This window comes from Gigantopelta aegis, chromosome 3, assembly GCF_016097555.1.
Source record: "Gigantopelta aegis isolate Gae_Host chromosome 3, Gae_host_genome, whole genome shotgun sequence".
Classification (NCBI taxonomy): domain Eukaryota; kingdom Metazoa; phylum Mollusca; class Gastropoda; order Neomphalida; family Peltospiridae; genus Gigantopelta; species Gigantopelta aegis.
In genome coordinates this window covers 7,895,609-7,921,148 of record NC_054701.1, presented here as the reverse complement: position 1 = coordinate 7,921,148, position 25,540 = coordinate 7,895,609, and the positions used below count along the sequence as shown (strand labels likewise).

Sequence of the window (25,540 nt, the reverse complement as noted above, 5' to 3'; positions counted from 1 at the left end):
CATATTTAAATATAACAGAACTATTGTAATTTTTTATCTATTAAAAACTATTTCCAGTCAAATCATTACAGGTCGTTCTCACTATGTAATTTAAGTATACTCTGAGAACACCCAAATTGTAAAATTAATCTTGTACTAAAAGTTGTCTTGGATTCATATTTAGAAGGTCTCATTTCTCACTCGAAAATGCTGATTGGCAAAAGAATAAATACAGATGACCACTAATTTTCTTCAAACCCAAACAGATTATCCTACTATATTCATCCATGTGCTGATGTCTACCGATGTGTCAAATGTAGAGCCATCAGATTGACCTGTGACCTGTCTGCTTAAAATTACTCACAAAATTATTGTCCCTTTATGTACATGTTTATCAGGATCAAGAGAAGCTGACACTCATATTCCTTTTAGATATATTACTATTTAATTTATATTTTCAATCTCTTGAAGGGACATTCCTGAGTTTGCTGCAATTTTTAAGATGTTATCGACTAACAGACTTTTTAACGATTGTAATTTCTGATCATTTTAATATTTGTACTAAGTTAAATTTCATTTTATTTCCTAATTTTTTAAAAAAACTTTTCGTACGTACGAAATTGGAAAACAAAATCCAGTTTGCACTTCTGACAAATATTAAGACAACCAGAAACACATTCAATATAAAGACACTGATATTCTAAACAAGAAAATATATTTAATATGTAAGTTTAATCGTGAAAATATTTTATTAGTAAGAAACATCTTACAATGCAGCAAACTCAGGAATGTTCCTTTAATGACTAGACGCACGCCATTCCCCACAATATTACTTACTTAAGCTGCTCTATGTATGTATGAGAACAGAACGAAATAGTGAAACATTATATATTACAAGTGTTTTATTCAAGTGTTAGTTAGAAGGTCATGTCTTCTCCTTCTCTTTCTTGTGAAGTGGAATAACACACACAGAGTTCTTGGCCTCCTTTAGCCTCCACCACCGACCCAGACGGTGTTCCTGTCCGATGCCGGCCACCACGAACTGACCATCACCGGAGAACTTCACACAGTTCACAAACCCTTTCTGAAACACACAGAATTCAATGTAAAAACTGGCTCATTAATGATGGCTGAATTCCCCACTACAGTAACACTGCTATTGAAGGTTTACGATGGCTGAATTCCCCACTACAGTAACACTGATATTGAAGCTTTACGATGACTGAATTCCCCACTACAGTAACACTGCTATTGAAGGTTTACGATGACTGAATTCCCCACTACAGTAACACTGCTATTGAAGGTTTACGATGGCTGAATTCCCCACTACAGTAACACTGCTATTGAAGGTTTACGATGGCTGAATTCCCCACTACAGTAACACTGCTATTGAAGGTTTACGATGGCTGAATTCCCCACTACAGTAACACTGCTATTGAAGGTTTAATGAAGTCATCAGACTTGAGGATGGTAGGTACTGAGTTTGCACCCTGGTACCAACTCCCATCCAGAGTTAGTTTTAATGATTGTGGGTAGGTGTAAGACCACTATACTGACTTGTCTTTCACTAAGCATTAACCTTCTGTCTTGTTTTTTCAATGAAATGTAATAATATTGACTTGTGGATATTTGTATATAATTATTGTTTTATATTAATGCATTGGTTTTATTTGTTTTCATGTAATTAATTAGTTTATTTCCATAAACGGGTAATGAATTACAACAGATTGTGTACCTTTAATTATTTTATTCTTAATGACAAGTTGATTACTATTTTTAGGTATCTTGGCTTGTTACAAATTGCACAAGCATGTATGACACCTTACACAACTTAGTAACAATAGCACTATCACCCATGCGCTGCGCCTGTTCTAATGTTTCCAGCTTGGGTACAGTGTAAGCTGATGTGGTTTTAGTGTTCTTATCTGAAATGATAGCTTATTACAGTTCACTGTTTCCTTAAATACTGGTGTACGTCTGGTATTGTGGTCCACATTAACAACCTTTGCCTCCGTGAGTACTAACCTCTTTTATTGGGCTAGTTAGACTTTAAACGTTTTGGAAGCAGTTCAAAATTCTTATGTTTATTTTTTTATAAATAGTCTAACGCATTTTATTTTGGCGCCCGTTCAATTGCTCAAAATCACCTTAAAACTTTTCGGCCGAGCAGTCTTAACTATTTTTGGCTAAAAATTTAGAGTCCAGACATGTTTCGGTATGCAGTACTCTTTGTAGACTTAGGTAAAAAACAGGCTTCACCGAGGAATCGAAATTCAGCCAATCAGAACACGGCTCCCACTCGGTGTTACTTCAAGTTTATGAAGTGTCTGCTATTTGGTCCGCGCTCACTAAATGGCTTTTTTCCAAATTCCGCCCACCTCAAACTTACCCCCCCCCCCCCCCCGCTCCGGAGTCAGTCACTGGCGAAGTCAGAGGCTAATTCCGTAGTGGGCGTGCCTGAACCTCTGTGGATAGGGGCACGTAAATATAGTTGCCCGTTGCCCACATTATAGTTTGCTCTTCTGGAGTTAATACTTCATGTTTGCTCAATTTATTGGAAGATATTTCTAGAGAAGATTTAAGGTTAATTAAAGTATATGTTATTATAGTGTAGCCAAACAATAAATAACCTAACTATACAAATGTAGTAGTATCATCGTTTTGGAACAAATGACAACTGCATTTGTTCCAAAATGATGATGCTACTACAAAATACCACACAGCACCCTGTTTAATCAGTAAAATGCACATAATATATCTATATATCTATTAATGTATGGCACCATTCAGTATGTATTTGTGTCATTGCAACCCCTGCAATTCAAAAAAATATCCACCATAAAAAAAACATGCCATTGTTTTTTTTGTTAATACATTTGTATTAAAGCAACATTTGCTTAACATTAAGCTATAAGCATAATGAACTGTTACTACATGTAAATGTCAAACATACAGGGCCAAATTGACGAAGCCTGTTTTTCTTAAACACAGGTGTTTGAACACTATAAATGTGTGTTACAGGCATTGGAGACATAAACAGGCATTTGAACAATATAAATGTGTGTTACAGGCATTTGAGACATAAACAGGCGTTTGAACACTATAAATGTGTGTTACAGGCATTTGAGACATAAACAGGCTTTGTAAATTCAGCCCACTCTGTTGCACATTGTAATGGGAGAAGACACCCATTGCCATTACAGACTACAGCTTTAAATGCTCTTTCCCATCAGATTTGCTTTCAATTATATATACATGGTAAAACTAATTTTTTAAAAGTCCCCGACTGAAACATGTAAGAAATGGTTGCCTACCAGTGGAACTGAAAAGATTTGCTTGAGTGATTTGAAGTCTTCTCCACACTTCCAGAACCTGACGCAGCCATCTTTAGACCCTGCTGAAAGGAAAGGAATGACTGCGGTAATGGTGACATGTGGAACATACATTTCCAGATTTAACTTTCTTCTAAGAAAAAAACAAATTGTGTTTCTGGGAACTCGACCCTATTGTGTACCTAAAAAACCCCAGAACTGACCCTAATTGCATCTTTGTTCAATGTATTATGTTGTTTTTAATTAATTTTATTAATATGTAGGTGGAAAGTGCACATACATAATATTTTATCTGGATCCGTTGGGGTGAATGTAGTAAAAAAACCATAAGAGTAAAAAAGTAAGAAAAGCCTCCCTAACCTACCTAAATAATGATTTTACGGAACGGCACATTCACGGAAAAACAATGTTCTTGTTAAGTCTAGGTGAACCACGAAAAACATGTCAACAGTGTTCAGACTTTATCGATATGCAAACATACAATGTACTTTTAATATTAAATATTTTGTAGAAAAAAAACCTTTTCAGGGTGCAAGGTTTCTTATCAGTCTTTGTTTTGTTAACATATAATGTAAACATGAGAGCTATTTATTACAATACTATTTTACTTTTGTGTATGTTTATTGTTCTTTTGATATATATAACAAAATGAGACAACTATCATTCAAACATATTCAAAATTTGAATATAAAAATCACAACTTTGCATATTTAAGCTCTTTGGCATGTACTTAATATAATGGTCATTTCAATAATTCACCAGACAGATCAAACAGACTGTCACCACACTGGCTACTCATATGGAAAAAGCAGTAGAAGAGCTTTTATATGCATTTTGCCAGGACACTACATACCACAGACTTTAAATACTAGTCGTGGAATGGGAAACAAAACATGAAGTCGGTCAAGGGTGAATGATCCTATGACCCATCACACCTCAAGTGAGCACTCAGCCAGTGAACTACATGTAACCCTGTCATATCATGAGATAAACCGGAACCAAATAGAGAAACAAGTACCACAGAGATATAGGGTACTAAAGACACTGCAGTCTACCTGAAGCAATCAAATCTGTGTACTGCATGGATGATATGGAAGTGATCCAATTCTCTTGGTAAACTGAAGTCTGCTTGTTTTGAGTAGTGTCAGGGTTTTGCGCACTGTTGGGGTTCTGGGACCCGTGAGCGTTCTTCACAGTAAACAGCGGTTTCTTCTTCATCACTCCCCACAGAGATATAGAACTGAGATGGAAAGCAAGATTTGTTTAATGATACCATAGCACATTTTAAAATGCAGAGAGAAATTTGGGGAATCAACTTTTAAGGGGATCAGGAAATTACACAGAAAATATTAACATGTTTTTTATGGGTCAACTTATAAAACAGGACCACAAAAATATTATGTTTAATTAAAGGCTTGAAATTAGAGTCTCAATTTATAGCTGAGACTGACTAATAGACGAAGATATATGTTATGCTTATCAAAATCAAAAGATGTTATAAAAGGTAATTACATAACACTTACTTGTCATCAGCACCAGAAACAAAGTTTGATTCATTAATAAGTGACACACAATCTATGGAAGATCTGAAATGGCAAAAATAATATTCATAAGGGTCATTTCAAACAACAAGTTCCTAAGTTCAAGGCTATAACTCTGCCAAAATTGGATATATCACCATAAAATTAAAACCTGATCTGTAACGGTACATGATAAAGCTATACACAAAATGTTATCTAAACCAAATGTGCAGAAAACAAATTTCCGTTATCTCCTAAGCTCAAGAGCCATAACTGTCAAAAATGGGTAAATCACCATGAAAGTCAAAGTTCATCTGTAACAGTACTTGATAAAGCTATACACAAAATGTTAGTCGAGTATCTTGATGCACTGTAGAGAAAACGGCCAGAAAAATTACATGTGGGTCAGATGCACGGACAGACAGAGATGAAACCTATAATCCTTTCCAGATGGACCGATGTGGGACTACTAACTATATAACCGTGTTCAAATAAGTAGAGCTGTTTCACGGACAGAACCCTTCTTTATACTTTCTAGGTTTAGCAGACTTTTAAAACAGAAATAAAACAGAATTAATTAATCTAATTCCGTAGGTACTAGAAAATACTGTCGACCATTACTTAAACCAATATTTGTGGTCCACAGCCTTTGATTGCAGCAAGTCTTCCACCATGTTTTACAATACATTGTTACAGAGATCAGTGGATAACATGTTCCAACTTTCTGTGGCTCACAACACGTTTATGTGACACATTGTAAAGGATTTCTCATTCCAGCCAGTGCTCCACAACTGGTTAGAAAGACTTACCCATGACCAAGGAAGAGAAGCTGAGACTCCTCGATGATTTTCCAGATCCTAATACTGTTGTCCCGACCTCCACATGTGAGAGCCCGTTCCCTCGTCAAACTGTCAATACCGGTTATAGCATCCTGATGACCAATCCTGGTTTACACAAATAAAACATGGATTTCACCGTCAGTCTCAGTTATAGCTACCTCACACAAATAAAACATGATTTCCCTGTCAGTACCAGTTATAGCTACCTCACACAAAGAAAACATGATTTCCCCGTCAGTCCCAGTTATAGCTATCTCGCACAAATAAAACATGATTTCCCCGTCAGTCCCAGTTATAGCTATCTCGCACAAAGAAAACATGATTTCCCCGTCAGTCCCAGTTATAGCTATCTCGCACAAATAAAACATGATTTCCCCGTCAGTACCAGTTATAGCTACCTCGCACAAATAAAACAAGATTTCCCCGTCAGTACCAAAGCTACCTCACACAAATGATTTCCCTGTCAGTACCAGTTATAGCTACCTCACACAAAGAAAACATGATTTCCCTGTCAGTACCAGTTATAGCTATCTCACACAAAGAAAACATGATTTCCCTGTCAGTACCAGTTATAGCTATCTCACACAAATAAAACATGATTTCCCTGTCAGTACCAGTTATAGCTACCTCACACAAAGAAAACATGATTTCCCTGTCAGTACCAGTTATAGCTATCTCACACAAAGAAAACATGATTTCCCTGTCAGTACCAGTTATAGCTACCTCACACAAATAAAACATGATTTCCCTGTCAGTACCAGTTATAGCTACCTCACACAAATAAAACATGATTTCCCTGTCAGTACCAGTTATAGCTACCTCACACAAATAAAACATGATTTCCCTGTCAGTCCCAGTTATAGCTACCTCACACAAATAAAACATGATTTCCCTGTCAGTACCAGTTATAGCTACCTCACACAAATAAAACATGATTTCCCTGTCAGTACCAGTTATAGCTACCTCACACAAAGAAAACATCTATTTTAAAACCTAATTGGTGAGATTTAAGAACACTCTATTTACTTCTTTCTTAGTTAAGATGTATGCCCAGAAAAGTGTGCTTGAACCTCAACACAAAATAAATAAAAATACAATAAAAACATCATTAAGATTCAGAATTGCAGTTAATACCTGCATGTTTACATCTACACCTGGAAAGATGTGTGAATCATATTTGTATAAATATACGAAACATTAATCAGTTTGTGACTTCGATTTTTTAGTTAACATGTACATTTTTTGTACATGTTGATATTCAAGAGTGACTTGATTCTCTGCATTCAGAAAAAGAAACAACTATTTTATGTTTGGGTAGATAATCTTACAATGTTTCTACATAGGCCATTTCATCCAAGTTCCACACTTTGACAAATCGGTCATGGGATGCACTGAACAGCTGATGGGACCCCTTTCGGAAAGACAGACCCTGCAACAAATGTCAATGTGCAATTAAGGCAAATATTCAGTAACAGCACTTCCTGATTACAAGCACTACATTGTTTGTTATTTGTAACTAAAAAAATTAACTTGACTCTTACTTGGTTGTCTGATTAAAATGTTCTGACTTGCAATAAAATTAAATCATCTCCAAAATACAATCATCCACATATATGACAGAAGCAGAAACTAATGCTTTGACATCTCACCCTAGACTAGTAGAAATCACTGGGGACGAGTACAGTTTATATGATACTAGTCCACCAGACAAGTAAACATTTTCCAGTGCCGATTTGCTTTCACCACATTTCTTGATTTTTAGAGTTGACAATTCTGTAAACCAAATAATTAGAGAAAAAGACCTATGGTTGGTTTAAAAAAAAATGGGCTGTAACTGATGCGATAATAGTAAATATGGTTTTGACAGATAACTGGGGGTGGGGGTGGGTGATGGGGAGAGTCTACTGCTATTGAGTTTTCACTGGTCTAGTAAAATTTTTAGACTCCTTCAGGCCAACGGAAATGTTTCTTAATTTCTACTCTGTATACACATCGACTAACTTGAGTTAACTATTATGTTGCTAGTTTGTCATAAATATAGATCTCCAGATTGAATGTACATATAAAAATAATGTTTAAGAAATACTAATGAAATTTTGGGAAAGCTATGATATTTGTAATTACGTTACTACATGTAACAACAGAAAGATATGAAGAATGGTGATGCACTGAATGTTTGTCAATACAAGTATGTATAAATATCATGCGACTCATTACATATGTTGACAGTATTTGTGCAGAATGTACAGAAAAACTGGATGTCACAAACGAAATACCAGCGTACATATGACAACAAATGTTATGTTGTTTATCGGTAAATAGTTATTACGTAGACTAATTCTTCGAAGTGTAGTTACTACTTTCTGATAGTATATGTAATAAGTGACGGTATTTAATACTTTAAATGTTGAGTGACTTCTATATGTGGACTAATTCTTCGAAGTGTAGTTACTACTTTCTGATAGTGTATGCAACAAGTGACAGTATTTAATACTTTAAAGCCGCACACCCTAGTTCCATCCAGCGAAAATAAATTATAATTTGGTTAATCTACAAACCTGTAACACACTTAGATCACGTTTTTATCAAATGGAGTGAAAAAGCAGGTTTTATATCGATAAATTGCTTGAAATAATTTTGAAAGTTAGTATTCTGATGTCACCTGTAGATGTCGCTCGAAGCACAACAATGCCTACGTCAGGACAAATTTCACAGACTTGGGGTGCGTTCGTTTCACCTCCCCTGGACATGTTCCAACTGTTCTGTCCTGGTTGTATCCCCTCTCCAGATATCGTAAGACTTAGCAAAATTATTGGTTTTAAGGGTTTGTAACGTTTTGTATTGAGACACTTACTTGTCTGAACTTTATTGTTACTGAAAATGTTCACGAACTGTGAAGAAAAATCTCACAAATGAACAACAACAAATCGGATGTTGATTGCGCGAACCGTGCACGAGAAAACAAACCGAACCAAAATGATAACGGTCACGTGATATACCAACGTCTGTGACATTGAAATGGAAATATCCCCTCTAAAAATAGATTGGACCTCGCTTGCTTAACGTTTTTTTCTCTCGACAACACGTCTTGTGAAAAAATGCATTTCGTGGTTTTACAAACATCAGGATTACTAAAAAGCACTTCAGGTGAATGGAAAAATGTATTCTAAATAATAAAATGTAAGTAAAGTGCAATTTTATTTGTGAAAAATGGGGTTTAATAGCGAAAAAACAACGCCGTAATGGTTAACAAATAAACGTAACTAGGGTGTGTCCCTTTAAATGTTGAATGATTTCTATAGGTGGACTAACTCTTCGAAGTGTAGTTAATACATTCTGATAGTGTATGTAACAAGTGACGGTATTTAATACTTTAAATGTTGAATGATTTCTATAGGTGGACTAACTCTTCGAAGTGTAGTTACTACATTCTGATAGTGTATGTAACAAGTGACGGTATTTAATACTTTAAATGTTGAATGATTTCTATAGGTGGACTAACTCTTCGAAGTGTAGTTAATACATTCTGATAGTGTATGTAACAAGTGACGGTATTTAATACTTTAAAGTGAGTGAGTGATTTCTATAGGTGGACTAACTCTTCGAAGTGTAGTTAATACATTCTGATAGTGTATGTAACAAGTGACGGTATTTAATACTTTAAATGTTGAATGATTTCTATAGGTGGACTAACTCTTCGAAGTGTAGTTACTACATTCTGATAGTGTATGTAACAAGTGACGATATTTAATACTTTAAATGTTGAATGATTTCTATAGGTGGACTAACTCTTCGAAGTGTAGTTACTACATTCTGATAGTGTATGTAACAAGTGACGGTATTTAATACTTTAAATGTTGAATGATTTCTACAGGTGGACTAACTCTTCGAAGTGTAGTTACTACATTCTGATAGTGTATGTAACAAGTGACGGTATTTAATACTTTAAATGTTGAATGATTTCTACAGGTGGACTAACTCTTCGAAGTGTAGTTACTACATTCTGATAGTGTATGTAACAAGTGACGGTATTTAATACTTTAAATGTTGAATGATTTCTATAGGTGGACTAACTCTTCGAAGTGTAGTTACTACATTCTGATAGTGTATGTAACAAGTGACGGTATTTAATACTTTAAATGTTGAATGATTTCTATAGGTGGACTAACTCTTCGAAGTGTAGTTACTACATTCTGATAGTGTATGTAACAAGTGACGGTATTTAATACTTTAAATGTTGAATGATTTCTATAGGTGGACTAACTCTTCGAAGTGTAGTTACTACATTCTGATAGTGTATGTAACAAGTGACGGTATTTAATACTTTAAATGTTGAATGATTTCTATAGGTGGACTAACTCTTCGAAGTGTAGTTACTACATTCTGATAGTGTATGTAACAAGTGACGGTATTTAATACTTTAAATGTTGAATGATTTCTATAGGTGGACTAACTCTTCGAAGTGTAGTTACTACATTCTGATAGTGTATGTAACAAGTGACGGTATTTAATACTTTAAATGTTGAATGATTTCTATAGGTGGACTAACTCTTCGAAGTGTAGTTACTACATTCTGATAGTGTATGTAACAAGTGACGGTATTTAATACTTTAAATGTTGAATGATTTCTATAGGTGGACTAACTCTTCGAAGTGTAGTTACTACATTCTGATAGTGTATGTAACAAGTGACGGTATTTAATACTTTAAATGTTGAATGATTTCTATAGGTGGACTAACTCTTCAAAGTGTAGTTAATACATTCTGATAGTGTATGTAACAAGTGACGGTATTTAATACTTTAAAGTGAGTGAGTGATTTCTATAACCTAAAGAGCTGGTCTCATCGTTGTGTAGTTAACACCGGCTACTTACTGTAACTGGTCCTCTGTGCCCTTCAAACGTATGTATCAACTCACAGTTGTCTGGATTCCAAATGTGGATTAACTTGTTGGCATCACCTGATGCCTGCAAAATAGTAGTAAAAAAATGCATGAATTGATGATCAGCATCAATATAAAATTAAATAAAAAGTGTAAAAAGAGACATGCAAAATATAAATATATTAAAATTTCGAGTATATGAATATCACAGATAACTATATTAAAATTTGGAATAAAAGTAAAAGTTTGTCTTTCACATAAATCTTTCCAAGTCCGTTCAAAATAAAGTTTGTTTTGTTTAACGACACCACTAGAGCACACTGATTTATTAATCCACGGCTATTGGATGTTAAACATTTGGTAATTCTGATAGTCATAGAGGAAACCCGCTACATTTTTCCATTAGTAGCAAGGGATCTTTAATATGCACCATCCCACAGACAGGATAGCACATACCACTCGTGGTGGCACTGGCTGGAACTAGAAATAGCCCAATGGGCCCACCGATAGGGATTGATCCCAACAGTTCAAAATGATTACACTCCACCAATATGTGGTGAACTATCAGTGATAGAGGCTTCTTCTTCAGAAGAAATGAATGTGTCATGTACATGTAATTGATGCGAGCATAACACAAGACTACTGTAAAACAGGTGTTAGTAATGGTAGGATATTTTCACGATACTTACAATGCAGCCATCTTGCAGTTTTTAATTTTCACAGCGGATAAAAAACAAAAAACTAATTGCCACATGTAGAGCATTCTATTTTGGTACATACTAGAATATTAGTAGTCTAATCTAAACAGTGGCATAATCAAAGTTAGTTCCAATCTGATCCATGCAAATGTGTGTGAACCATGCTAAATACACAAAGGGAATTATGAACTGACCAAGTATTTCCCATCTGATGATATTGCCAAACTCAACACGTGTCCTGTGTGACCCGTGTGTCTTTTCTCAGTTCCCTTACGACCACCGTGTATAACATGCATCTTTTTACCTTGTTCTACATTCCCTGCAAATATTAGACAAAAGTATTAATGCAGTCCTATACTGAAATAGAAATTTTATAAATTATCAAATGGAACTCTCTCTTGTATCCCAGTGTTTAATTAAGAGTTTTACACCATTGCTAGGTCACATTGATTAATTAATTGTCAGCTACTGGAATGGAATGAATGAATGAATGTTTAACGACACCCCAGCACAAACACACACATCGGTTATTGGGATGGAATGAATGAATGTTTAACGACACCCCAGCACAAACAGACACATCGGTTATTGGGATGGAATGAATGAATGTTTAACGACATCCCAGCACAAACAGACACATCGGTTATTGGAATGGAATGAATGAATGAATGTTTAACGACACCCCAGCACAAACATACACATCGGTTATTGGAATGGAATGAATGAATGAATGTTTAACGACACCCCAGCACAAACACACACATCGGTTATTGGGATGGAATGAATGAATGTTTAACGACACCCCAGCACAAACACACACATCGGTTATTGGGATGGAATGAATGAATGTTTAACGACATCCCAGCACAAACAGACACATCGGTTATTGGAATGGAATGAATGAATGAATGTTTAACGACACCCCAGCACAAACACACACATCGGTTATTGGAATGGAATGAATGAATGAATGTTTAACGACACCCCAGCACAAACACACACATCAGTTATTGGGATGGAATGAATGAATGTTTAACGACACCCCAGCACAAACATACACATCGGTTATTGGAATGGAATGAATGAATGAATGTTTAACGACACCCCAGCACAAACATACACATCGGTTATTGGAATGGAATGAATGAATGAATGTTTAACGACACCCCAGCACAAACATACACATCGGTTATTGGAATGGAATGAATGAATGAATGTTTAACGACACCCCAGCACAAACACACACATCGGTTATTGGGATGGAATGAATGAATGTTTAACGACACCCCAGCACAAACAGACACATCGGTTATTGGGATGGAATGAATGAATGTTTAACGACATCCCAGCACAAACAGACACATCGGTTATTAGAATGGAATGAATGAATGAATGTTTAACGACACCCCAGCACAAACACACACATCGGTTATTGGAATGGAATGAATGAATGAATGTTTAACGACACCCCAGCACAAACACACACATCAGTTATTGGGATGGAATGAATGAATGTTTAACGACACCCCAGCACAAACATACACATCGCTTATTGGAATGGAATGAATGAATGAATGTTTAACGACACCCCAGCACAAACATACACATCGGTTATTGGAATGGAATGAATGAATGAATGTTTAACGACACCCCAGCACAAACACACACATCGGTTATTGGGATGGAATGAATGAATGTTTAACGACACCCCAGCACAAACAGACACATCAGTTATTGGGATGGAATGAATGAATGAATGTTTAACGACACCCCAGCACAAACATACACATCGGTTATTGAAATGGAATGAATGAATGAATGTTTAACGACACCCCAGCACAAACACACACATCGGTTATTGGCAAATGGAAATGTTTTATTTAAGACACACTTAACACATTTTTTATTTACGGTTATATGGCATTGGACATATGGTTAAGGACCACACAGATATTGAGAAAGGAAACCCGCTGTCGCCACTTCATGGGTTACTATTTTTGATTAGCAGCAAGGGATCTTTTATATGCACCATCCCACACAGGATAGCACATACCACGGCATTTCATATACCAGTCGTGGTGCACTGGCTGGAATGAGAAATAGCCCAATGGACCCACTGACAGGGATTGATCCCACACTGACCGCACATCAAGCGAGTGCTACTGGGTGTCAAACATTTGGTAATACTGACATATAGTCTTCAGAGGATACCGCTCTGCATTTTTTCCATTGTCAGCAAGGGACCTTTAATGTGCACTTCGTAGTACGGTACATACCATGGCCTTTGGTATAAATCATGGGGCACTGGGTAGGATGAGAGAAAAACACTAATCAAACAATAGGTCCACTGAGTGGGTTTGATCCTCTGACCTAACACCTCAGTTGAGTGCTCTACCAACTCCTGGTTTTCATGTGTGACATCTCTTGGACCATCCTATCTCATAACACAGCAAAGTGAATGGTAGCAGAAATATTTTATAAAAACAAACTGTTAATACATGTATGTTACTTACAAATATGATAATTAACTATGATTACTAGTTGCTTACACTTTATAATGGAACAATCTTTGGCTGCGGAGAAAATACATTGACTGTCTGGAGAGATGACAACACACGTAACGGACAACTGGTGACCTCGTAACACTTTTATTTCTCCAGGGTCTGGAGGCAGGTACTGAAAACAAAGCAGATTCACGGTTAATAAATAATACAACAGAGGATGTGTAAATAAATCTGAAGCTAACAATGGCTGACCAAGTTAGCTTCAAGACTGTGATCCTTAAGAAATGTAAAACTATGTTTGTCGACAACATCTCTCACGTTGTTTAATCAACCGCTATTATGTGTAAATATGTTGTGATTCCAGCATTGAAGAACAATAAAAAGCCTTTTATATTCACTTTGCCAAAGAAAGGGCAGCACATACCATAGTTTTAAATGCAGCAGTTTTATAAACACTGGTACAATGTTTGTACGAATGAGTTGACAAGTGTTTTCATGGAAAGTGGAAAACATTCGCTGAACATTCAATCCAATGCATCAAACCTAAATCATATTCATGTCAACTTAACAGTTTCATGTCTATAACACATCACTGAAAACTTAACACAGTTTCATGTCTATAACACATCACTGAAAACTTAACACAGTTTCATGTCTATAACACATCACTGAAAACTTAATACAGTTTCATATCTATAACACATCACTGAAAGCTTAACACAGTTTCATGTCTATAACACATCACTGAAAGCTTAAGGTCAAAAAAAAGAAGAAGTTTGTTTCAGGTAACATGGCCAAAAAAAGTAGGGTAGGTACATGTAGGTAGGATTATTTATTTATTTTTAGTTCAAAGAAAGGTTACCCTACCTTAAATGTGTTTGCCAGAGAAAAACTCAGTCTCAAGATGAAAGACATGAAGGCAAGCTGTCTGAAAAATCTTAGTTTACTCTTTGCAGCCAGAGAGAAATAAAAACAATCTCACTGTCAATTTCAAAAGACAGGAAAACAAAATAAGTTCAAACTATTCCTTTCACCAATAAAAGTCAGTAGATGACTGCACAGAAACTTCACAGCTTTGTCCAGTTTTGTCAGAGGATGACTGCACAATTTTGTCCAAGTTGGTCAATAGATGTTTGCACAAAAAGTTCACAGATTTATCCAGTCAGTAGATGACTGCACAAAAACTTCACAGATTTGTTCAACTTGTATTGGAAATAACAAAACAATACTAATTTTGTGTGCAATTTACAAATTAATCGGCTTAGAAATGAATAACTTGTAGTAAATTTCATAGTAATAAAAAAGGCATTCCTAGCCCGAGTACTCTGACTGTAAGAGAGCTAGACGGACATTTGGACATAAATAATGAGAGCGTGTTTATGTTCAAATGTCCGTCTAGCTCTCTTACAGTCAGAGTGGGACAGACTTATAGTTTTAATGTTCATTAGCCTATTGAACGGACCCATGCTAAAATCACCCAAATTAATTTATTCCCAATTAACTGAAACACTGAAATAAATGTGAACTGTTTAATGTTTGTGGTTATTCTTGAATATTCCGTTTATTTAATTATTACCCATGCTCAGCAGTTGATAGGCCTATCTACATCACTGGCATAGGAAGCGGGGACTTTGTAGCAGCATCGATGATTTATATATTAATTTTATACGTGTGTGTACCCACCCACCCCACTTTTTGGTATCTTCCTACAGGCTACACCTGTGTATATTAACAATTTCTGGGTACTAGGCCTAAGCTGTAGCCAACAATGAAAATTGTACGTCTTCTTCAAATGACCTTCACGGAAAAAACTGCGATGACTTGTAATTTGTGCATGTGGTATCGAGAAATCCTTGATTGTTTTGTTGAGATCGCACGTTGTTGTTTTTGGAAAATAAACCTACAATGTATGAGATGACTGGAGTTACGATAATACGATATATTTTCCTCTATAGGCCTACAGTATTTAGCAGTTTGTAATAAAAGCTGTTTAATCGCCACACACGTTACCGTACTGTCATGCGATCTCGTGTGTCACCAATTACCGTGGTACCTAATAAGAGCATGTGTTATTATTGATTCCAATTTCAAACAAATTAGTTATGCTCATATCCATTCAACGTACAGGCATGTCTTGTCTGGGACCAGTCTCTAACAACGCCTGTGATTGGGTCCAGGGCACGGCGTAAGAAGGTGCCAAAAAGTGGGGTGGGGGTGTATAAAAACCATCACTGCTGCTGGCAAAATTTAGAGTCGGTCGGGTGACCGGAAACAAAATATATATTTTTTTTGGCCTAACACAGTTTCATATCTATAACACATCACTGAAAACTTAACACAGTTTCATATCTATAACACATCACTGAAAACTTAATACCGTTTCAAATGCAGAATTCATTTCCACCGGCCTCGGTTGTGCAGTGGTTAAGCCATCGGACTACAGGGTTCGCAGGCCAGTACCAGCTCCAACCCAGAGCGAGTTCTTAAGGGTTCAATGGGTAGGTGTAAGACCACTACACCCATTTCTTTCTCAATAATCATTAACCAACTATCTAACCCTCTGTCCTGGACAGACTGCCCAGATAGCTCAGGTGTGTGCCCAAAGCACGGAAATAAATTCAAATGAAATGAATGAATTCATTTCCAAAATGCGATATATTTATTTAAGTTATTTTAAGACAAAAAAGGTTTTACTTTAACATAACATACATGTAGCATTTATCACACACAAAAATATTTTTTCAATTTTCTGTTCAAATTCAATGGGCATAGATTGTGTTTTATAGTAAACTTTCTTGTAGTATTGTTGAGTTGTACCAATACCAGAATACCTTCACTCCAAAATCTGGAAAGTGGCGTATAACATGATTTGGGAATGAACTCTGCGATATGTTCAAGAACCCCCATATTCACAATTTTAGTATTTTTTACTTTTTGGTACCATTCGACCCATCAAGACATACTCTATCGATACAAAAATGCAATAATCAACATTGTTAACAACATAAAGGATTAATTTGTGTACCACAAAGGGCTTTTGGTTGTGGTAATTTTGAATTCTGTTGCATGGAAGAATACAGTATAAGTGGGTTACACACAAAAAAAGAAGAAGAAATTTTGATATTAGTGGTCAGAATGTATACAAAGCATCAGCCAACATTGTGCTGTAAGTTTTGGATGGAGAATACGGTACATTTTGGACTAACAGTGGAAAATCTTGTACAGAGCATTAAAAATCAGGAATTCCAAAAACATTTCATGTCTGCTAAAAATATCTGCCAACTTAATGCACAGATTCGTACCTTGTCAGCAACTTCTTTATATAGTCGACCAGTCTGCTCCAACTAAAAACAAAATGAGGAAAAACAAAGATTATATAACGACTTAATTTTTATTAATTGGAATAAACATTAAAAAATAATACAAATTAGTACATTAATGAGCCCATATTTCACAAATCCTGATATAAATATAAACATTTTAAAAAACCATAAAACCCCACTGTGCAATAAAGAAAACTTTTGGTCGATTCCACCGCAACACGGAAAATGCATAACGGTTGAGAGGTCCAGTTTAAATATTCATAAGCAAGTCTAACATTTGATAGTTTAAATTTTGATTTTATTTACATTTAACGGTATGTGAACGAGAATGTAAACTGAATGCTATAAATAAACTCCTCTGAGTCTGTGAGATATTGTTATAATAATCTGAACACTACATACCAACTCCTCTTTGAGTCGGTGAGATATTGTTATAACAATCTGTTACATACCAACTCCTCTTTGAGTCGGTGAGATATCGTTATAATAATATGTTGCATACCAACTCCTCTTTGAGTCGGTGAGATATTGTTATAATAATCTGTTACATACCAACTCCTCTTTGAGTCGGTGAGATATCGTTACAATAATCTGTTACATACCAACTCCTCTTTGAGTCGGTGAGATATCGTTACAATAATCTGTTACATACCAACTCCTCTTTGAGTCGGTGAGATATTGTTATAATAATCTGTTACATACCAACTCCTCTTTGAGTCGGTGAGATATCGTTACAATAATCTGTTACATACCAACTCCTCTTTGAGTCGGTGAGATATCGTTACAATAATCTGTTACATACCAACTCCTCTTTGAGTCGGTGAGATATCGTTACAATAATCTGTTACATACCAACTCCTCTTTGAGTCGGTGAGATATTGCGTCTTTAAGTCCAGCTTCATCTTCCTGTAGCTCAGCCTCTGAAAACAAACAACAGACAGATGTGTTATATTTCAGTGAAAACAAACAACAAACAAACGTGTTATATTTCAGTGAAAACAAACAACAAACAAATGTTTTATATTTCAGTGAAAACAAACAACAAACAAATGTGTTATATTTCAGTGAAAACAAACAACAAACAAATGTGTTATAATTCAGTGAAAACAAACAACAAACAAATGTGTTATATTTCAGTGAAAACAAACAACAAACAAATGTGTTATAATTCAGTGAAAACAAACAACAAAAAAACGTGTTATAATTCAGTGAAAACAAACAACAAACAAATGTGTTATAAGTCAGTGAAAAATGGATACAGTACAAAATCATTAAATACAAACACAACAAATAACACAGAGGTTTCAGAGTAGGAGAACTTTGAAACAGCAGGAAACCCCGTTAAAAGATTAAGCAAGTGCGGAAATGAAAGAAATATTTTCTGAATAACACTTCAGCATTACAAAAACCTTATTTTGAGACTTGGTTGAGAGATAAACAGAGATCAAAGTGTATTTCTCCTCCTACAATAACAAATCTGGAAATTTTATTATTGGTGCTGACATACTGAGATTGTAGCTTCGTTTATTTGCACAAAGAAACATATTACAAATATGTGTTAATGAATAATCAGTATAGTGATTATAACATGTTTTGGCCATAATTGGGTTTTGTTTTTAAGTTTTAGTTTTATTAAAGAACATACATGTATATGTATGGTATCGATGCATGCAGGTGTAGTGCTAGTTGATTTTTAACCATGGCTAATGGATTAGGAAATCACTCATCCCATGGCTAATTCTAGAGGGGGTGAGGGGTCATTCTATGTGGAAAATTTTAAAATAAAGATGCTCATATATACCGAACAAAATAAGAAACTTCCGCTAACTTTGCTTGAACATAACTTGATGAAAACAAACCGGGGGAATAATTATTATATATGTGTTTAAAGAGTGTTCCATGATGCATCGTTTGGTGCAAAAATCATGGCCATAGGTTAACAGAAACTGGGAGAAATTTTGACCAAGTGTGGTAGGGGTTAAAAAAAAAACCACCCACTTAATAACGGGTATGACCACCTCTTGAATTGACCACTGCAGTGCATCGCAGGCGAATAGAATTGACTAAAGTGTTGATTTCTGCCTGTGGAATATTGTTCCATTCCTGAATGAGCGCTTGACGAAGTTCGTTGACGTTAGCGGGTGGGTTGGGACGATGCCTCAATCGTCTGTCCAGACTATCCCAGAAAATTTACAGTGTCTCTAGCTGTATGAGAGGTAGCATTATCATGCTGAAAAATCGAGATGTTGGCATTGTTATGGAACAGAGGAATGATGTGATGAGCGAGAATATCATCGCGGTAAAGTTGAGCATTTAAATTGCCATCAATGACGACTAGTGGTGAATGATAACCATGGGCAATGGCTGCCCAGACCATGACAGAACCCCCACCCCCAAAACGATCTCGTTCAAGAACACAACAGTCAGCATAGCGTTCATTTCTCCCATGGCAGACGCGCACCCTGCCATCACCATGTTGTAAAGAAAATCTGGATTCATTTGAAAAAAGAACATATTCCAGCATCGCCGTATCCAATGAGAGTGTACACGTGCCTAATTAAGACGATGACGTTGCGTTAAAACGCATCCAACGTAAGGACGTCGTGCATGTAAACCGTTCTCCCGCAGCCAATTACGAACAGTTTGCCCACAGATTCGGTTATTATGAAGCCCAGGTGTGTTAGCAGCAGTAGCAGTTTGGAATCGATTGCACAAATGCGTGTTCATGATATAGCGGTCTTGACCATGCGTTGTAACACGCGGACGTCCACGACGTGGCAAGTCATTGGTGCTTCCTGTCGTTCGAAATCTTATGTGAAGATTTCGTATCGCTCGACTAGAACTCCCAACATGCCTTGCAACGTCTTCTGTCGACATGCCAGCATCAAGCATGCCAATCACCTGTTCGCGTAAATTATTGGGTATTCTTGGCATACTAAAAATACTACAATGTAAAAAACGTTAAATTTCTTTTACAAATTTTGAAGTGTTTTCGTTCACTTGACAACAATGTCAGTAAGACAAGTAAAACAAATTGACCGAATACTACACGGGATATGTCGAACCATGCATGCACATGCAAATTGAATTTCACGTTGTCGACGATTAACAGTGCAAAAATAATCGATAAAATTCATGAATCCTGATAATACAGCTCAAGGCTAATACTACCTATATAATTTCATTACACAATGAATTCTTTAACACAACAAATACTATATGTACAAATCGGAAGTTTCTTTTTTAGTTCAGTATATAGGTTTTCACTTTCAGGGCAATTGAGTTTTGTATATTGAAAATGATGAAATTAAAAAAACTTTAAAAGGTGGGCATGTCAAATGGGTGTTGGGGACAGGACCCCTGTATCCGCCAATGCATCCCACCACTTAAATGGGCATTCCTTAGTTTGATACTTTTAAGATGTTATCAACTAACAGACTTTTTAACAAAAAAATTCTACATAAAATATTAGTGGCTGTATATTAAATGTGTTTCTGATCATTGTAATATTTGTACTAGGTTAAATTTCATTTTATTTCCTAAAATATTTTTTTTGGTACGTACAAAGTTATTTGAAGACAAAATCCAGTTTGGCTTCTTACAAATATTAAGACGACCAGAAACATTGAATATGCAAACACTGATATTGTAAACAAGAAAATACATTTAATATTTAAGTTTAATTGTACAAATATTTTATTAATCGGAAACATCTTACAATGCAGCAAACTCAGGAATGTCCCTTTAAATAGAAAAACCATGCAAATTACTACAAGTTGACTAACAGGTAATTCTCTCCAGAGTTAGTCCTGTATAATTTGTACCAATGTAAGAACACATCTGTTAGTGTTGTTTGTTACCATGAGCCTCCATCTTGGCCAGATACTGTTTCGTGAGTCGCAGTTTCTTCTCCTGTGCCGTCTCCTCCTCCTCCTCCTCCGAACTGAAGGCTTGCTTCTCAGCTCCTTCATCACTGAAACAATCCAATCACAAAACGTAACTAACAATCAGATAAAAATACTAATATCAGATGAATGGCACCCGTATCACTGACACATTCCAATCACAAAACGTACTAAACAATCAGATAAAAATACTAATATCAGATGAATGGGCAAGACCTAACCTCTACCTTGACAACTACACTGCACGGAATTAACACAGTTCAATCACATTTATTTTAACCTGACCTCAAACAAACAGCATTTCCCCCTTATATGTTAATTTTCATGTCAAATAACCACCTCAAGTTGCTGAACATCATAAATAAAAGTGGCAGTATATCAGTTATTACAAAATGTAACCAATGGGTTATTTCAATACTACACAGCTCAACTGACATGTAATCACTAAAGAAAGATTTCTTTGCGTAACCCGTGGGTTACCTGATCGGTAACCTCAAAATTATATTGAAATTATATTTTAAATACATAGTTTTTAGCTCAAACATAAAGTTAAAACAAAATACAAAAGAAAACATTTTACAAAAAAAGAAGAAGTCTTTTAATGCTTGGTACAGTTAACAACATTGTAAAAGAACTGAATATCAGCCCCAGTACTGAAACAAAATACAGGGGCGTAGCCAGAAAGTTTTTTTTAGCATTATGCACGCCAATGGCATGCTTGAGCGGGGGGATTCGGAAAAATTTGAAACTCAGGACCACTGTAGATGCATTCTGAGCCTTTTCGGAGGCATTCACCCCCCCCGAGTCAATTTTAAGAGGATATTTTATAGAACAATTACAGACAGCCTCGACCTATGCCTACTGTGCGTAATGGGTGCTATGCCTCTGAAATGGATACATAATCATTTGGAGGGATTCTTTTTTTTGTTATGCAGTGGCTATGTTACTGTCACTTTATCGATGGTACTTCTATACTACAATGACGTTCTAAATATTTGTTTTTTAAGGCTCATTATGCGATGTTAGTATTTTTCTATTTTTGTGACACTTTTGGATTCCTGTTTACGTTAAAACTGTTTTTAACATATGTAAAATTATAGGCAATCCAATATTATGTCTACATATATTCCTTTAGAGATAAAATAGCAGCAGATAATTTAGACTTCCCCAGCGGTCTGAGCACATTTCTTTAAAACTTTTGGCTCGACTCTATACTGAACATTTACTTTAGACTGGTTGCAAATTACAACTGTTGCAATATAACGTTTACTGGTTTGCTGCGCATCATGTATCCAAGATTCAGCCTAAAACATTTGTCGAAATACTAGTAGTATGTGCGTGAATAAATGTCCTGTAATCGTGAAGTTTGCAAGTTTTAATTTCTGAACATTTACAGGTCATGACGTAACCAGTTTGCGGTTTGCGTAAATTTAATTTTGCGTAACTGACACGCGAACAAAACGGCAGTTCGCGTGAAATATTGTGCCCTGCGGTACCAAACGGTATATAGCCCAGCTCTAAACATAGATCTATGTCACTATGTACATTGACTATATACATACAAATCCTGTATACATGAACATTTCATGCTTACTTCTCTATATCGGAGTCACTTTCAATCTCTTCATCTACAATTTTCTTCTTCTTCCTCGGCGGACCATCTTTCTTCCTACCAACAGCTTCAGAATGATTTCTTCCTTTCTTAGCCTGTAATTAAAACCCCCAAAAATTAATGATTAAAAAATATTTAACATAACCCAATCTTTTCTCGTCTTCAGTGAACATGTTGGTTTTATTAATTATTGTAATACAAAACACATAAAACCTGATGCCCTTATGCGAAACGAACCTGTGCCATACTTTCTTATGGTGACATAGAGCAAAGTGTGTTTCTTTTGTAGCTTTGGTATTGGTTAACAACATGTCAGTTTAATGTCATGACTGGAATCGAGAATAATCAAACTAAAGCTCTGTGGCATCAGACCGAGGCAAAAATTTGTATTTTAAACACAGTAGCTTGCAACTATTTGGTTGTCAACGATTGTCAAAGCATTACATAGTTTCCTCTAGCCTTTCCCTACATATGATATCAATTATAACAGTATATGAGTATAACTATAACAGTATAACTTAAGTGGAGGGCTGGAAGCGATTGAAGTAGGGCGATTTCGCCGTAAATTCCATATACTGCTGGGCGAAATCGCCGTACTATATATATCTAACTAAAGAGGAATTTTATCATTTAAAATGTTTATATTACTATCATTTACTGCATGAAATGATACGAACAATGTTCAAATCAAATGTGATGTCCTTTTTTTCTGTCTTTGCCTGTTAAAGTGTTAGCTAGTGTTTGTATTCTGCCGATCGAAGCTGGGCAAAATCGCTGGTTGTAACAACAGTATGATTGGTAATCAATTAGCAAGATAATCTGTTTAAATCTACAATGCTGTATTAATTGGAACAACAAACGATGTCGGTGTTTCTTGCGAGTATAGTTTTCTCGCAGTGACCACTGTGCATACCGTTTTAAAGACGGTTAACACTAATAATAGTGAACTCTAATCAACATATAGACATAAAATGTTATAATGAATTATAATCATCTGTATTACAATATTAACTATTAAAATACAGAAACAATTTCCCTGTAATGAAACTGAAATCGTGAAATGCTAATAAGCAATATATCTTTATATCTGTCCTTGTATCTTATCTCGTTAGTTTTCTGTTACTGGTAATTTAATGTGATCAGTTCTATAAAACCGTAGATGTAAAGAACATATCGAAAAAAGAAAACATACACAAGCTTTTAGTTTGACATTTTATTAATTTGTAACATTAACATGTTCTCAAATATATAAGTGTACTATAAAATGGAACCCACAAACATGTCAACGGCCACGCCCAACTTTTTGAGAAACCAATATCAAACCCAAAACATGCACTGAATAATAATAAGCTTAAAGTACTGTCAGTCGGGCCAACTTTGTTGTAAACAGTATGGAAGACAGAAAACAGACAGATGGAGTTTCAGTTTGAATTTTATTAATTTGTTACATTAATATATTCTCAAACAATAAGTAAGTGTACAATGAAATGGTACACAAAACGTCGACGATCTCGCCCAACCTTGCTGATATGGAGTAAACTGAACAAAAGCAATGACAGAAAAAACAAAAGCTTGGGAATAAAGAACAGTATCAAACCCAAAACATTAATTAAATATTATTATAATAACCAATTTATTGTAATAAACAGTGACATTCCCGTCTGCTTATATGTATATAGAGTACGGCGATTTCGCCCAGTAGTATGGCGAGATCGAAGTATGTCGATCTCGCCCCGTGTCGATCTAGTTTTGTGTTGGGACACGCTGTGGCGAGATCGCCATATTTACTTCTGTGTTGCATGTCTGTTTAGCGAAGTTGCCAGTACATTATAACTCAACAATATTCAAGTTACAAGCTGTTTTATGTTTACTTCATTAAGTAAATACATGTGCAGTAGTCATGTTTTGATTTTCTTGTTGTAAAATGTAATACAGTGGTAGTTTACATTTCTGACGATTTCACTTGCAAGCCGGGGCGAGATCGCCAGGATTTTTCTGAATGTTGTCTTGTTCATATATTTATTATACCAAATTGAACATCAAAGTGTGCACTTATGACAAATAGTTGTGTAGTAACGTGTGACAACTTCACCCAACATAAAAATGCTACACTGAGAATACCCTGGCGATCTTGCCACAGCGCCCACAGCCTGAAAAAGTGAAATAATAAATGTAAATTTAAAAAATGTTACATTACATGATGAAACAAACCATAAATGTGTACTTTACGTGTATTTATTATAATAAACTGTAAACTGAAACAGACATGTAACACGGAAGTAAATATGGCGATCTCGCCACAGCGTGTCCCAACACAAAACTAGTAGTATAAGTGGTATAATCCTGTAGTTTTGGCACAAAAACATGCTGATAATGACAGTAGATATATACTATAATATATGTTGTAATATATGTCTTCTAGCAAGTCTGATATGTATGATAACTTCGCCTAACGATGAAAATAAGTCCTGGCGAAATCGCCCGCGGCGAGATCGACACGGTGCGAGATCGCCAGGCTCCGCGAGATCGACCGGTGGCGAAATCGCCGGACTCCAAGCCATTCAGCTAAGTAAGTCGTCAACGACCATTTGGTTCTGGACGACTGCCTAAATATTAGTCATCTCTAGCGTTATTCTTATATACTCGAGCTATATTTCATTAGGTCTAATTCAATTTAAAACAAACAAAAAAAAAAGCCTAAAAAGGTCCATAATAACGGCGAATAATAACCACGATAACACATAGTTTGCAATATAAACCTATAATTATAAATATTACTGGAATACTTTTCTCCAAATTTTCGCTAGGAAAGTATTGGTAATAGTGATTACTTTAACGTGTTTGTTTTCATCTTTCTTCCGACGAATAAAAAATGACATGATGATCAGAAAAATGTGTAATGCAAAAAAAAAAAACACGTGCAATCCTCGACAATCTTGAAAATTAA

General features: G+C 35.7%; 1 protein-coding gene across 2 annotated transcripts; it reads right to left on the bottom strand.

Moving 5' to 3' along the window:
- Positions 1 to 866: 866 nt before the first annotated feature.
- Positions 867 to 25,540, bottom strand: LOC121367461 (U3 small nucleolar RNA-interacting protein 2-like). Of its 2 annotated transcripts, none has more exons than XM_041491642.1 (14): positions 25,425 to 25,540; positions 22,576 to 22,688; positions 20,937 to 21,049; positions 17,929 to 17,996; positions 17,056 to 17,097; positions 13,799 to 13,925; positions 11,444 to 11,568; positions 10,544 to 10,636; positions 6,999 to 7,099; positions 5,641 to 5,775; positions 4,835 to 4,897; positions 4,367 to 4,551; positions 3,294 to 3,376; positions 867 to 1,063 (listed from the first exon to the last, which is right to left on the bottom strand). In XM_041491642.1, exons 1-14 carry the CDS (start codon positions 25,470 to 25,472, stop codon positions 905 to 907), a joined length of 1,455 nt encoding a protein of 484 aa, XP_041347576.1. In that variant the 5' UTR covers positions 25,473 to 25,540; the 3' UTR covers positions 867 to 904. The 2 variants fall into 2 exon arrangements, with proteins under 2 accessions (XP_041347576.1, XP_041347577.1); XM_041491643.1 differs by having other exon boundaries at positions 3,294 to 3,373.

Coding starts and splice junctions, on each gene's coding strand:
- LOC121367461 (XM_041491642.1), bottom strand. CDS start 25,472: ATGTCATTTTTTATTCGTCGGAAGAAAGATGAAAACAAACACGTTAAA. Junction 17,098..17,928: donor ACCGACTCAAAGAGGAGTTG/GTATGTAACAGA, acceptor TTTTGTTTTTAG/TTGGAGCAGACTGGTCGACT. Junction 13,926..17,055: donor ATAAAGAAGTTGCTGACAAG/GTACGAATCTGT, acceptor CTTTGTTTTCAG/TACCTGCCTCCAGACCCTGG.